The sequence below is a fragment of the Mus pahari genome, chromosome 5 (genome assembly GCF_900095145.1).
Source record: "Mus pahari chromosome 5, PAHARI_EIJ_v1.1, whole genome shotgun sequence".
NCBI lineage: Eukaryota > Metazoa > Chordata > Mammalia > Rodentia > Muridae > Mus > Mus pahari.
In genome coordinates this window covers 157,398,869-157,412,784 of record NC_034594.1, presented here as the reverse complement: position 1 = coordinate 157,412,784, position 13,916 = coordinate 157,398,869, and the positions used below count along the sequence as shown (strand labels likewise).

The following is a 13,916-nucleotide window of genomic DNA, read 5'->3' as shown; positions in this document are numbered from 1 at the left end:
AAAATGTAGGGCTGGAGAGATGGCTCAGCGGTTAAGAGCACGACTGCTCTTCCAGAGGTCCTGAGTTCAATTCCCAGCAACCACATGGTGGCTCACAACCATCTGTAATGGGATCCGATGCCCTCTTCTGGTGTGAATAAAGACAGCTACAGTGTACTCATATAAAAATAAATAAATCTTAAAAAAAAAAATTCTCCAAAAATGTTTTAAAATCTTACAGGAATGGATGATAGAAACAAACAGCAAAACAAAACACAACACTTCCTGTCTCCTTCAATCTCAGAATCTCAAAAGCAAAGACTACCATGTCTAAAGAGATACAGTCCATTCCTCCAATTCCAAGCTCTCTGTAAAAGTCAGTATTTACCTCCTTTTTTGAGATTTCCACTTTGGTCTTTTCCTTTGATCCGGATGTTGGCATTTCCTTTGTGTGCCCATCAGGTATATATATCAAGATGCATGGGGCTTCTTTGCAACTATATGGGCTAAAAAGAAAACAGTCAAAAGTTTATTTGAACAAAATTATCTAAATAGCAATTAAAGGTGAATTACTATCTAGTATATTTAACCCATTTAGGTTGACAAAAAAAATAAATCTGTAAAAAGTCATTCAGCAGACTTTCAGCATTACCATTAGCATTCTTTAAAAATTGAGGTAAGTCTCAATTTACTTATCAACAAAGAACTCTGAGACACCCCCCACACACACACACACCATGCATCAAAAAGCCCTAGATCAGATTTCAATTTTGATATTAACAGTTTCTACTGGAGGTAAATATCTCCAAGGATATACAGTTACTGCTTTTTGATACACAGTTACTGCTTTTCAAACCACAGTGTGTTCTTGTAGTAATGGCAGTTAACTAAGAGTGGGTATGATTTATTCAGTTTTGGTCCCTCCTGTACTAATCTAAAAGGGGTCTGTCTGATCTAAAGAGACTAATCTTATCTGAGAGTCTAGCCTAACTGGTTCCGAGCAAGATCCTTCCTCTGCATAATGAAGGGAGTAAAGGGGGCTTCTGGCCCTGCTCATTCACAGCAGCACAAAGCCACACCAGCGATCATCAACCTGAACCCACAGGTTACTTCCAGCATTTAGTGGGGCATGGGGGCAGGGCACTGTTTTCAACATCTCGCTGCTTCCAGCACTTTATCTTAGGAGGTACATCCCACGGGGAACTGAAAGTTGTTTCACTTTAGAAATGAATGACTTATTAGCATCTAGTGTACACTACTTATTAATTACTCATCTGAAATATTAAATATAGAGGACCAAATTGAACAGCAGAAATTTATCAGGCACAATACTTTAGTCAGGCTCAACTTTTGAATTAATCACTGTGAGAATTTCAAACATTTTGTTTGGTTGTTATATTCATTTATCTAATAGGCAGCTGGGTAGCACGCCTGGTTATGAGGCTGCAGATCAATCCTCAAGACCATAAAACAAACCCAAAAAGGTCACCAATATTTACCTAACAGGTTCATATGGCTGGTCACATATGAAGAAGCCTCTCCGCTGCAATTGTATGATGTCTCCTTTTTTCAAATCTTTAAGGCAGGGATCTCCTAGCATTAGCTCTTCATGCTGTGAAAATGATACAGAGTCAAATGTACTTTTCACTGCAGAACACTAAGGTAACTGTAAACACAAGCAGTATTCCAACAGCTGGAATATGCTCACTTAAAACACAAGTTTACTACTCGAGGGCTGGGTAAGTGGCTGCTCACTCAGCAAACCCTTTGCCCTGAAAGCACAGAACCTGAGTGGCTCGCCATAACCCACATGAAGATGCTCGCTATGGGAGTGGACACTTGTGATTTAGTGCTGGAGATGGGGGGGGTGGGGGGGGCAGAAGCCAGAGGACTCCTGAGCACAGTGAGTATTCTCACTAGCTGGTTTTTGGTTTGCTTTGAGACATCTCACCATGAAAGCCAAGGCTAACCTGGATTTAGCAATTTTCCTTACCTCGCAATCTTGTGAAAGTAATCTCTTAAAGTAAGTAGGAAATGCACTTGGAAGGTATAGTAATATTCAAAGGTTCTGTAAGCAAGCAGGATCCAAGGTCTGAATCGCCTCTCTTTACTGTATCTTTAAGCAAGTTACTTAACTTCGCTGTATTTCACCAGTCATTTATAAAATGTGAATATTATTCTTTACTTTTTTTTTTTTTTTTTTTGGTTTTTCGAGTCAGGGTTTCTCTGTGTAGCCCTGGCTGTCCTGGAACTCACTCTGTAGACCAGGCTGGCCTCAAACTCAGAAATCCACCTGCCTCTGCCTCCCAAGTGCTGGGATTAAAGGCGTGTGCCACCACTGCCCGGCTCTTTACATCTTGTGTTTGTTTCAGTATAGAAGTTCAACCCAGGGTCTTGTATGTGCTAGGCTCTCTGCTTTTCAGGACAATTTTACTATGTAGTCCACACTGGCCATGAACTCACGATCTTCCTGCCTCACCCTCCCAAATGCTGGGATTACTGGCATGAGCCACCTGGCCCAGGTACATCTTTATAGTTTAATAAATTCTACAAGCCCTTTCTATTTTACCTAAGAAACTAAAACATTTAAAATTAGCTTTCAAAATGCTAACATCTGTGTAAGAAAGGAGATCTAGTTTCTTTCAGTTACCTTACTGTCTTTGTTGACGTACTGCTTGAAGTCCTCGTCTTTTCCTAGCACTGGCTTTGTAATCAAGTGCTCATAAGTGACACAGATGGCTGGGATAGGGAGAGCGTGTGTGGTCTCAGCAAGCCAAGTGATTTTGGTGGTTTTCTTGTAGTCTTTGTTTTCCAAATTCAACTTTGCATCCAGAGATAAAATTTTTCCATCTGCATTTCTATAAAAGATTGAAAAGTATTCAATCAAAAAAAGAAAGTAAACTGCTAGAAATGTATTATTATTCTGTAGTAAGTGAATGAAGAATTCTCTTTGGAAAAAAATTCCAATCAAACATCTATTTTAATATTTAACATATATCTGACAGACATTAGTTATATGAATGCCACAAACTACATAGAGAATACTAATAAGTCACTGGAGCACAGATCTATACACTGAAGAAAACAAACACACTCAGGGATTTAATGTCACCTGGGCTATTAATCACTATAAGCCTTCAATGCTTTGGTTAACAATTACTCGCAAGTATACATTAATGACTACATAATTAAGGTTTCAGAACTTATATGAACCTTAAACATAGTATATTTAAATACGGTGAAAATCTGTTACACACAGTTATTAACTAGAAAGTAAAATTCATCATTAACACTGGTCAATCTACTTTAAACGTTTGACTAAGAATAAAATATATAAATATTACATAGATAAAATATTCTATCCAAAAGATCCTCGAGCAATTATTAGATAAGATACTATCAACAAACAACAAATTATTTTTCTTATGTTTAAACTGATGAGCAGCTCAGAACTAGCTCTAACTCTAGTTATAGATCATCTGATGCCCTCTTCTGATTTCTGGGGCTACTAAGTACACACACAGCACACATATACATTCATGCAAGCAAAAATATTCACATGTGTAAAATAAAAATGCATGAATCTAAAAAACCAAAGTGTCACTGTCTCCACCTAGGCAAACTTACTAGTCAGGAGCACCAGTGTCAAGGACTTCAGTCAGGGTCTCAATTAGATAATGTTTAATACATGAATAAAAATGAAAGGTTTCCCCACATAGTTGAAAAATAAAACTCTTACTTGTGTATTTTAGTTATGTTGATGTTGCCCCAGTTTATAAATGTGACCATCTCACCCTCTGAGAAAGTCTCTGCATCGGCCCCTTCTATGAAAACCTTGGGACTGTACCATACAGGCTTCAAACCAACATCAGGATTCTGAATCATCAAAAGAAAAGCAAGATATGAGTTAAGCAACACACTACGGAACCCTGACTGCAGCATGTAAATCCCTCCACCCCACACTGTGCTCTTTAAACAACGATCCTCTGTGTTTGTGCCAAATTAGGAAGGGCAGGCAAGTTTTACCTGAGTTCCCAATTCTATTCTTTGAATTTAAACAATACAAACTCGTTACACTGGCCCACACTCAAAGTAGAAAACCCACACTCTGATATTGGACCCAGTCACTCAACAGTTACACCTGGCAGCCTGTCTAAAAAGCCTGAGTCTAAAGCAGCCACTGATTTCAGGGCTAAAGGCATAGCACTGACCCCACAACCAGAATGTGCCCCACAATCTTCAGTCTCACTGCTTTTCTACACAAGGAGGGACAGCCATTCTCACGGAACACTATCAGACAGCAGATGACAATTTGGCAGAAAAGTATGAAGCTCTGTGTTTTAAAGACAAATTCTGAGCAAATACCATGTACATGTAGGCAGTCAAACTATCCTGCTTCACATGTGGATCTCATGATGAGAGAGAGAAAGACTAAAAAGATACCACTCTCATCTGAGGCGCCTAACTCCATATTTCCAGACATGAGTACATAACCTGAAGTGCCCTGCAGAGACCAGGGAAAGAACAAAGGCCCACTGCAGGGCAAAAACAGGCTAAAGAAAGTAGAAATGACTGGGCAGTGGTGGCGCATGCCTTTAATCCCAGCACTTGGGAGGCAGAGGCAGGCAGATTTCTGAGTTCGAGGCCAGCCTGGTTGGTCTACAGAGTGAGTTCCAGGACAGCCAAGACAACACAGAGAAACCCTGTCTCGAAAAACCAAAAAGAAGAATATGAATTGCAGCACCTCACCTTCAGAATGACTTTTAAGAAGGAAAAGTAAAGTTCTCTTCACACATTAATAATTTGTCTCTCTCTATACAAGAGAAAGTAAGTGCTTGACTGAATCTAACAGTTCTGTCATGTGCTGGGCAAAACTAGTAAATAAATTACTTTAGTACAAAACCCACACTAAGATTTGCTCTAATTGGTATTAAATCTTGACAAATAATTGAAAATATATTTCAAAGCCATGCTGCTCTCTGAAGGAAATACAGTGATTACAATGCAGAGACCTTGGGGTGTCTGGCTACTTCCTTCATCTCCTCCTGTGCATCCAGGACGTTCACTGGGATGACTTCCTTCTGGAGCAATGCAACATACCTTGGAGCCACTGGGTCAATAACCTGCAACAAACATCTTCATGTACATACTGAAATATATAGTAACATCATAAATAAAGAAATTACAGCACAGGAACACTAACTGGTTTTGTTACTGCATTTACTAATTTTTCATCTGTTAAGTCTTTTTTAGCTGTTCACTTCTTTACTATGTAACTATCATGTAAAGTTTAAAAAGAAAAATGAAAAAACAAATTACAAACCAACAGACACAGAAGATTTAAGATTTCCCTCCCCAAAATAATGACTGGCAGGTAAAAGAAACTTAAGAAAACAAGTCAGACATATTTTGAAGGTAATCTTTAAATCTAGCAGTATTAGAAATGAGGGAAAATCCTGGAAGGCTTATAAATAAAGATCTAAAGGTAATTTGGTATTCAGTTCTGCACTGCTGGAGAGATCCATTTGAAGGAATAAAGATATTAAGAGTTTCAAGTATCATTTCTGTAACAGGCTAGCACCATAACACCATCTAAAGCAGAATAACATCAGATCACTATAATAAGGCAACTCTGTAGTGTCAAAGAACAAGGAATCCTTTTGACCTACATGCCACACACAAGGTGGAGCTCTATGCTGGAAAAGTAAGAAATGTGAAACACATCTGGTCTCAAGCATTTTGGAAAAAGAACACTCAATGTATATACAGAGAAACCACTACATTCCCAAAACTAGCATGAGCCCGGCATGGACAGGCACTCACTAAGTATTTGTAGATGAACTGAATAAATAATCTTTTAACTGTACTACAACCCATTCTAGCTCCAAAACAGTAGTAGCCTCTTCTTCTGGAGCCAGTAAAAAGTACCCACTGACCAAGGACAATAGAAGTGCTTAGATACTAAAAAACTAGGAAAAAAATGATCACAAAAGCAAATGCAGACCTAGGCCTGGTTTCTCATACTGGTGGTCCTGGTACCAGGGAGGCTGGCTGGGTTAAGGGGAAGACCCAATAGATAGATGGATGGATGGATCGACCAATCAATAGATAGACAAAGAGATGAATGGATGAATATTAAATGTAGTCAGATGATATTTAAGCCTCTAAAATGTCTTTGAAAAAGCAATACAACTCAAAGAAGCTTAATTCCAATTCGCTGCAACTAACTTCCTTACCCACAAAACCGTCAAGTGTTTCCTAGCTGGGTATGGTGACTGAAGCTGGAAAGAACCCAGATGTCCCTCAACAGAGGAATGGATACAGAAAATGTGGTACATTTACACAATGGAGTACTACTCAGCTATTAAAAACAATGAATTTATGAAATTCTTGGGCAAATGGATATATCTAGAGGATATCATCCTTAGTGAGGTAACCCAATCACAAAACAAGTCACTAGATATGCACTCACTGATAAGCGGATATTAGCCCAGAAACTTAGAATAACCAAGATACATTTTGCAAAACACAAGAAAACCAAGAAGGATGACCATCGTGTGGATACTTCATTCCTCCTTAGAATAAGGAACAAAACACCCATGAAAGGATATAGGTAGAGAGAGAAAATTTAGAGCTAAGATGAAAGGATGAACTATCCAGAGACTACCCCATCCGGAAATCCATCCCATCATCAGCTACCAAACCCAGATACTAATGCACATGCCAGCAAGATTCTGCTGAAGGGACCCTGATATAGTGGCCTCTTGTAAGGCTATGCCAGTGCCTGGCAAACACAGAAGTGGATGCTCATAGTCAGCTACTAGATGGAACACAGGGCACCTAATGAAGGAGCTAGAGAAAGTACCCAAGGAGCTGTAGGGGGCTACAACCCTGTAGGTGCAACAACAATATGAACTAACCAGTACCCCCTGAGCTCGTGTCTCTAGCTGCATATGTAGCAGAAGATGGCCTAATCGGCCATCATTGGGAAGAGAGGCCCCTTGGTCTTGTAAACTTTATATGACCCAGCACAGGGGAAGGCCAGGGCCAAGTAGTGGGAGTGGGTGGGTAGGGGAGTGGGGGCGGGGGTATAGGGAACTTTAGGATAGCATTTGAAATGTAAATAAAGAAAATAATAAATAAATTTTAAAAAAAAAGAAAAAAAGAAAAAAGAAAGAAAGAAAAGAAAAGAATTGAATTTAATTCTAGAGCCGGGCAGTGGTGGCACACACCTTTAATCCCAGCACTTGGGAGGCAAAGGCAGGCGGATTTCTGAGTTCGAGGCCAGCCTGGTCTACAGAGTGAGTTCCAGGACAGCCAGGGATATACAGAGAAACCCTGTCTCGAAAAACAAAAAACAGGAAAAAAAAAAAAAAAAAAGAATTCAATTCCAGTGCTCAAGATGCAGAAACAGGAGGGTCTCTGTTATTTTAAGGCTGGCCTGGTCTACTTAGCGAGTTTAAGAACAGTCAAGAGTTATGGAAAGACTGTCTCACAACAAAAAAATGGGGGTGGGGGACAGCTCCAGAGCTGGCTAATCACCCAGAGTAGCTGTCTGTACAGATTCCCAGGCCACCTCAGAGAAGTGTGATTCAAATGGTCTAGGCAAAATTTAGAAATTTGTTTTTAAAAATCATTGTTCAAAACGTATCAAGCAAATGTGAAGAACCATGAATTATTTGAAAAATTAGAATTCACAGCCAGAAATGGTAGGTCACAACTGTTAATTTTAACGACTTTGGAAGCTGAGGCTGGAATGTCACTTCAATCCAGAAGCCCAGACCAGTCTGGGCAACCTAAAGAGGCCTCAGATAAAGAAAAAAAAAAAAGAAGAAAGGAAGAAAGAAAGAAAGAAAGAAAGAAAGAAAGAAAGAAAGAAAGAAAGAAAGAAAGAAAGAAAGAAAGAAAGAAAGAGCCGGGCATGGTGGCACATGCCTTTAATCCCAGCACTCGGGGGGGATTTCTGAGTTCGAGGCCAGCCTGGTCTACAAAGTGAGTTCCAGGACAGCCAGGGATACACAGAGAAACCCTGTCTCGAAAAACCTAAAAAAGAGAGGGGGTAGGGTGGGGGGGAGGGAAGGAAGGATCTCTTTTAGCTCTAAAGTTATATAATTCTAACAGTGTGGACCAGTTGTTTTCAAATAACTCCAAGAGGGCCTAAAAGAATGGCAGAAGGATGTTACAGGGTGAATCTGAAAGGTCTCCAGGTTTATGCTTAAGCACTGTTATCATGGCTGTAGAGCATTTAAGAGAGGGGACTGGTTGTACCACACAGGCCATTAGAGAAGGTAACACCCACAACCACCCAAAAGAATAGAGACAGCTACCAGTTAGGAACTGCATGTCACACATGAACCTGTGGGCAGCATTGCACAGACAACACAAGAACAGAGGGGACAGGGAGAGGACGAGAACGGTGTGCCCACCCTTTCCAGACTTCTCCGACAGCCATGACCTTCAGTCGAGGGGTGACAAAACCTCCTCCGGGAAAACTGCTGGCTAAAAGAGAGGTCTGAACTTACTACATGGGGATCTGAGGGGTGCTCAAGGCTTAAAAGCACTAATTACTCTTACAGAGTCCCTGGGTTTGATTTCCAGCACACTCAGGGTAACTCAACTGGCTGTAAATTCAGTCCCAGAGGATCTGGTACCTCTGTGAACACTAGGCACACATATGGGGCAGATATACCTGCAAACCAAGTATCTGTACCCCAAAAGTAAAACAAACCTTTAAAAGTGAAAACCTTTCTCGTTTTTTGTAGTTACAACATGGGGGTCTTTTCACTGGCCCAGCCAGTTCATCCTACAGAAATGCTCAGTGCCTGCTCTTAACATTTCCCATCACTCCTGCATTCTCCCATATTAAACATGAGCAGGTAAACCAGAGATGACATGGCATGGCTACTAATGCTAAAACCATGGAACACGCATAGAAGGCTATTCTGAAGTTTGAAATGTGAGTAAAATTGAGAAATTCAACAGGAAGTTAAATAGATAACCAAATAGTAGAGTCATCAATCAAGAGAGAAAATAAAATTGGAGGTGACATTTGCACATGTCCAAAGAGAAGAAAGGCTGGACCGTAGCTAAGTGGCAGAGTGGTAGAACCACAGGCATTGCATGCCAGTGTGGGAGAGGGGGAGGGAGAAGACAGGAAGGGAAGCAAAGAGGGAACCAGGATTTACCCATGCCTACAGCTGCAATACTTGAGAGGGAAAGACAGACACCGGACACTCACTGTAAGTATGGGGGTCAGGCAGGGCTACACAGTAGAACTGTCTCAAAAAAAAAAAAAAACCAAAGGGGAGTGTGTGTTAAACTTCAGAACTGAAGGAATGGTTTTAGGCTAGACTCACATGTCATTTGAATGGATACAGATGAAAACAGAACCACACTAAGGTATACCACAATTTCCAAGTAAAAGAACAGGTCATAGCCAGGCATGGTGGCCCCTAGACTGAGGCAGTAAGATTCTGGGCTACAGAGTAAGACCCAGTCTCAGAAATAAACCATCACACTTAGCAGGTCCAAAGTCTAACACTGTGGTAAGCGGCTAGACCCTGTTTCTTACTCAGGAGACGGAAGTGGGTGGTACTTTGAATCTGCAAGTTCAAGATCAGTCTAGGCAACACAATGCAGCCTTCCTTTTTTTTTTTTTTTTAAAAAAAAGCAACTTTTAAAATGCCATATAAAAAAGGTCTCAGTAGGATCTCTTTATCCCATTCAGAAAGGCGCACACAGACAGGATGGTAAGAAAGAAGGCCAGCTACCATGGTAAGGCACACACGCCTGTAGACCCAGCTCCCAGGGAGACTAAGCCAGGACCACTTAAACCCAGGTGCTGATGATCAATCAGCTGGACACCACAAAGACCCACTACAAAAACCTAAGCAAAACCATCAAGGAAACAGGAAACCTATCACAGAAAGACAAGACAATCCCTGGGTGATAGGAAGAGATCTGGTGGACAGCTCTGCCCCTAAAGCACAGAAACCACCGACACCACCAGAGAGGCACAGGTTCTAACAAAGATTTCTCCAAGAGCAAACTAAAGAACATGTGTAGTGCCTGAACACTGGAAGGAATTTGGTGACCCCATAGAAAGAACCTCTGAGAACCAGGAGTCAATACATGTAGGAGGGGGAGCAGGCAAAATAAAACAAGTGACAGGAAGAAATCAAATTCTTAGAAGAAAAACAGACCAAAGGTGAAGAAAACCCGAGTACCATCCTGCACACCTAGAGTATGGACAGCAAGATCCATGGGAGTCATCCAAAAACCCAGCAGCATCTCTGCCAGGAGGAATGTGAAGGGAAGAGTCCAGAGAATCACATGACCCAGAGACATACATTCTATGTATTCGAAATAAACAAACACATATAGCTTGATTAAGACTTAGACCTATGAAAATTGTGTACCTAAAAAAGTACACAAATAAATATTCTATTAAAAACACAGACACCAGGATTTTTGCAGGCAAATGGATAGAACTTGAGAATCCTGACTGAGGTAACCCAGAGCCAGAAGGACACATATGGTATGTACTCACTTGTAAGTATATATTAGGGAGAGATGGCTCAGCGGTTAAGAGCACTGACTACTCTTCCAGAGGTCCTGAGTTCAATTCCCAGCAACCACATGGTGGCTCACAACCATCTGTAATGAGATCTGATGCCTTCTTCTGGTGTGTCTAAAGACAGCTACAGTGTACTCATATACATAAAATAAATACATCTTTAAAAAAGAAATAAGTAGATATTAGCCATAAAGTACAGGATAACCATGCCACAATCCACAGGCCCAAAGAAACTGGGTAATAAGTAGTTCCCAAGGGAGAATGCACAACTGTCTCTCAGGGACAACTAGTCATCAGAGGTGGGTGGAGAGAGGGAACTGGACAAGAGAGGAGGTAGAGAGAGGAACACGGCTGGGAGTGAGAATAAAATTGGTAGGGACCATTTCTGGTGACTAGTAGAGGCCTAGGAGGGAGGATGTGGGGAGACTATGGGAGTGACCCTACCTGACATTCCTACCATAGGGGAAACAGAGACTGAACTGGCCACCTCCTGTAGCAGGACTTCCAATGGAGGGAGGGGGACATCAATCCACCCACAAAACCTTCAACCCCAAATTTGTCTTGCCTACAAAATGAACAGGGATAAAGATAATGCAGAGACTGAGGGAACAGCCAAGCAATGACTGTCCCAGCTTGAGGCCCATTCCACCTGACACTTGAGAGCCCACCCCTGACACTGTTACTCTGCTAGGTTTGCAGACAGGAACCTAGCATAACTGTCTCCTCAGAGACTTCGTCCAACAGCGGATGGAAACAGATGCAGACACCCATAGCCAAACATCGGGTATAGCTTGGGGAGTCTTGTAGAAGAGTTGGGGATATAAGTGAGCTAGCCAGAAGGGGTCAAGGACACCAAAACAAACAAATAAACAAAAAAAAAAAAAAAAAAAAAAGAAAGAAAGAACGAAAGAAAGAAAAAAAAAGTCCTACAGAGTCAACTACACTGGGACCATGGTGGCTCACACAGCCTAGGTCACAAACCAGGGTGTATACAGGAGCTGGACCTAGACGCCCTACACATTTGTAGCAAATATATAGATTGGTATTCATGTAGGTCTCCTAACAAGTGGAGCGGGGGCTGTCTCGGTCTCTGTTTCCTGTCATTGGATCCCCTTCTCACTATATGGACTGTCTGGTTGGGTCTCAGTGGGGGAGGATATGCCTAGTCCTGCTGGAACTAGATGTCCCAGGGTGGGGTGGTACCCAAGGGAGCTCCCCTTCTCTGAGGAAAATGGGAGGGTGTAATGGGGGAAAGGACTTGTAAGATTTTAAGAGGGGAGCTGGGGGGACTGAGTTAAGGATAGAAAGTGAATAAAAAAATTAACTATTGAAAAAAATTGATTTGGAAAGGAAAAGAAGTACACAAATATTAACTTCCTTGTAAATTCTACTTGTGTTTGTTATTAGTAACTGCAGCAACAGAAAGAACCAATTAATGATTCCTTAACATATAAAAGTCACTAAAAGTAAAAAACTAAATTCAAGACACATGCAAGACAAGCAACTATGTGAGGCAAGACATCAGCACAACCAAGCAGCAACCCCAAGGACGAATCTACAGGTCACAATCACAGGAGCCGCACCGCACAACGTGCACTCTAACCATCCGCCTTATTATAGTGTCCAAGCATCTGCTCCCAATCAGAGGTTAACAATATCAATATGCATGATTCCTGCTTTGATTTTCCAATTAAGAAAGCTTTTTTTTTCAAGCTTAAAGTACAGCGATTATAATTAGCAAACCTTCATTACAACTCAATACAATATGCATTTTTTTAAACTTCTATGTCCTCTCAGCACCCAAGGGAACAGTGGAATGAGGTTAGCCAAGTCTCCCTTTGCACAAAGAACAGAGGACATATTTGGCAAACGAGGGATGATGCACTGTCAACAGGTTTGATTGTGCCAGTCTTTACAGAAATGTGATTGTGCTCCAAAGCTGTGTAACTCCTCAGTTTGTAACATGTACTATGCTAAAAGCTATGTTTAAGGCAATATAAGTATGAAGTGATACCTTCTTACAGAGAGCTCGCAGCTTGAAAGCAGAAAAATGAAATGCAGAGTGTTCGTAAAAGATAAGGAAAAACTATTACCATTTCCCATAAATTTGAGTTTGTTGCTTCAATAATTGTTCCTTGCCAGGGTGATTAACATGTTTAGTACCCTTACCCATTAAAGAAGGAAATCATTCCATTCTCTATAGCCCGCACAATGGTAACATGATGCAGAGGACCTACTCTACACAAGCATACCAGTGAGGATTATGTACCTTTTTGTTAAATGCCCAGATTTTGTCCCATTCCATGTTCACAACAGACCTTGAGGAGCCCTAGAAAAGCAATAAAAATAGTTTAAGGATGAGAAATGCCACGTAGAGGGGCTGGCAAGATGGTTCAGTAGGTAAAGGTGTGTGCCACCAAGCCTAACCTAGAACCGACATGGTAGAAGGAAAGGTGCCCTCTGACCTCCATGTGAATGCTAACTATAAACTAAAAAAATAAATACCAAGGAGATTTTGCTTCAGTTAAGCATACTTAGAATAACAAACAAAACAAATGCTTGCAGATGTACTTCACTGAAACTGAGACCTTGGTGTGCAGCCTTGACTGTGTTCCTTGCTGGAAGTCATTCTGTGGGCTGCTCAGAATAGACACCTCACCACCCACATGAACACAGGCCACTGTTTTTGTCCCAATCTTTTATTATTATAAAACGTTAATTTATTCCCTTCAGAAAGTCTATTCTTAGTCAGACATGGTAGTATGCACACTTGGGAAACAGGCAGGAAGACCTCAACAGGCCAACCCAGTCTACACAGCAATTTCCAAGTGAGCCAGAGATACACAGTGAGATGGGGAAAACAACCCATCCGTGCTAGGCATGGAATTACCTATCTGCAGTCCCAGCACTTGGGAACCTAAGGCAGGAAGGTCACCCAGAATTCAAGGTCCACATGAGCTCAAGAGTAAAACTTTATTTCAAAAAGAACAAATCCAACGGTGAACCACAACATAACCCACACAAATATGGAATAGGAAGAACATGGATAGCAACAAAAGGGGCAGTAATAGGATTGCTTGGAAATTCAGAGGAGCTGGGAAAAAACCCAACAACTTGCCTGAGCAGCAATGAATTGCTTCAGCCCCTCCACTGTCATCCCTCTTCTCAGAACTCCACGAACTGTAGGGAACCGGGGGTCATCCCTGGGAAACATGCACATTGTCAAACAGATTTTTACATCATCACTTAGATACAGAGAGAAGAGTTCTCAGTGTCTGAATAATAAACTATATTCAGAACAAACTGCAGTAGCACAGGCCTGTAATCCCAGCACCCTTGAGGTTGAGGCAGGAGGAATCTA

The 13,916-nt window shown here is 41.3% G+C and overlaps 1 protein-coding gene across 2 annotated transcripts in view; it reads right to left on the bottom strand.

Moving 5' to 3' along the window:
* Positions 1-13,916, bottom strand: part of Eprs (glutamyl-prolyl-tRNA synthetase) — a 66,737-nt gene that overhangs the window by 26,927 nt on the left and 25,894 nt on the right. Inside the window, exons 11-18 of one of the 2 annotated variants that reach the window (XM_029538481.1) lie at positions 13,674-13,758; positions 12,825-12,884; positions 12,570-12,590; positions 4,992-5,102; positions 3,719-3,855; positions 2,630-2,837; positions 1,479-1,591; positions 368-485 (exon numbers count right to left, since the gene is read on the bottom strand). In XM_029538481.1, the coding sequence (XP_029394341.1) occupies positions 368-485; positions 1,479-1,591; positions 2,630-2,837; positions 3,719-3,855; positions 4,992-5,102; positions 12,570-12,590; positions 12,825-12,884; positions 13,674-13,758 (853 nt within the window). The remainder of the gene's footprint in view (positions 1-367; positions 486-1,478; positions 1,592-2,629; positions 2,838-3,718; positions 3,856-4,991; positions 5,103-12,569; positions 12,591-12,824; positions 12,885-13,673; positions 13,759-13,916) is intronic. The other variant, XM_021197312.2, reaches the window with a different exon arrangement.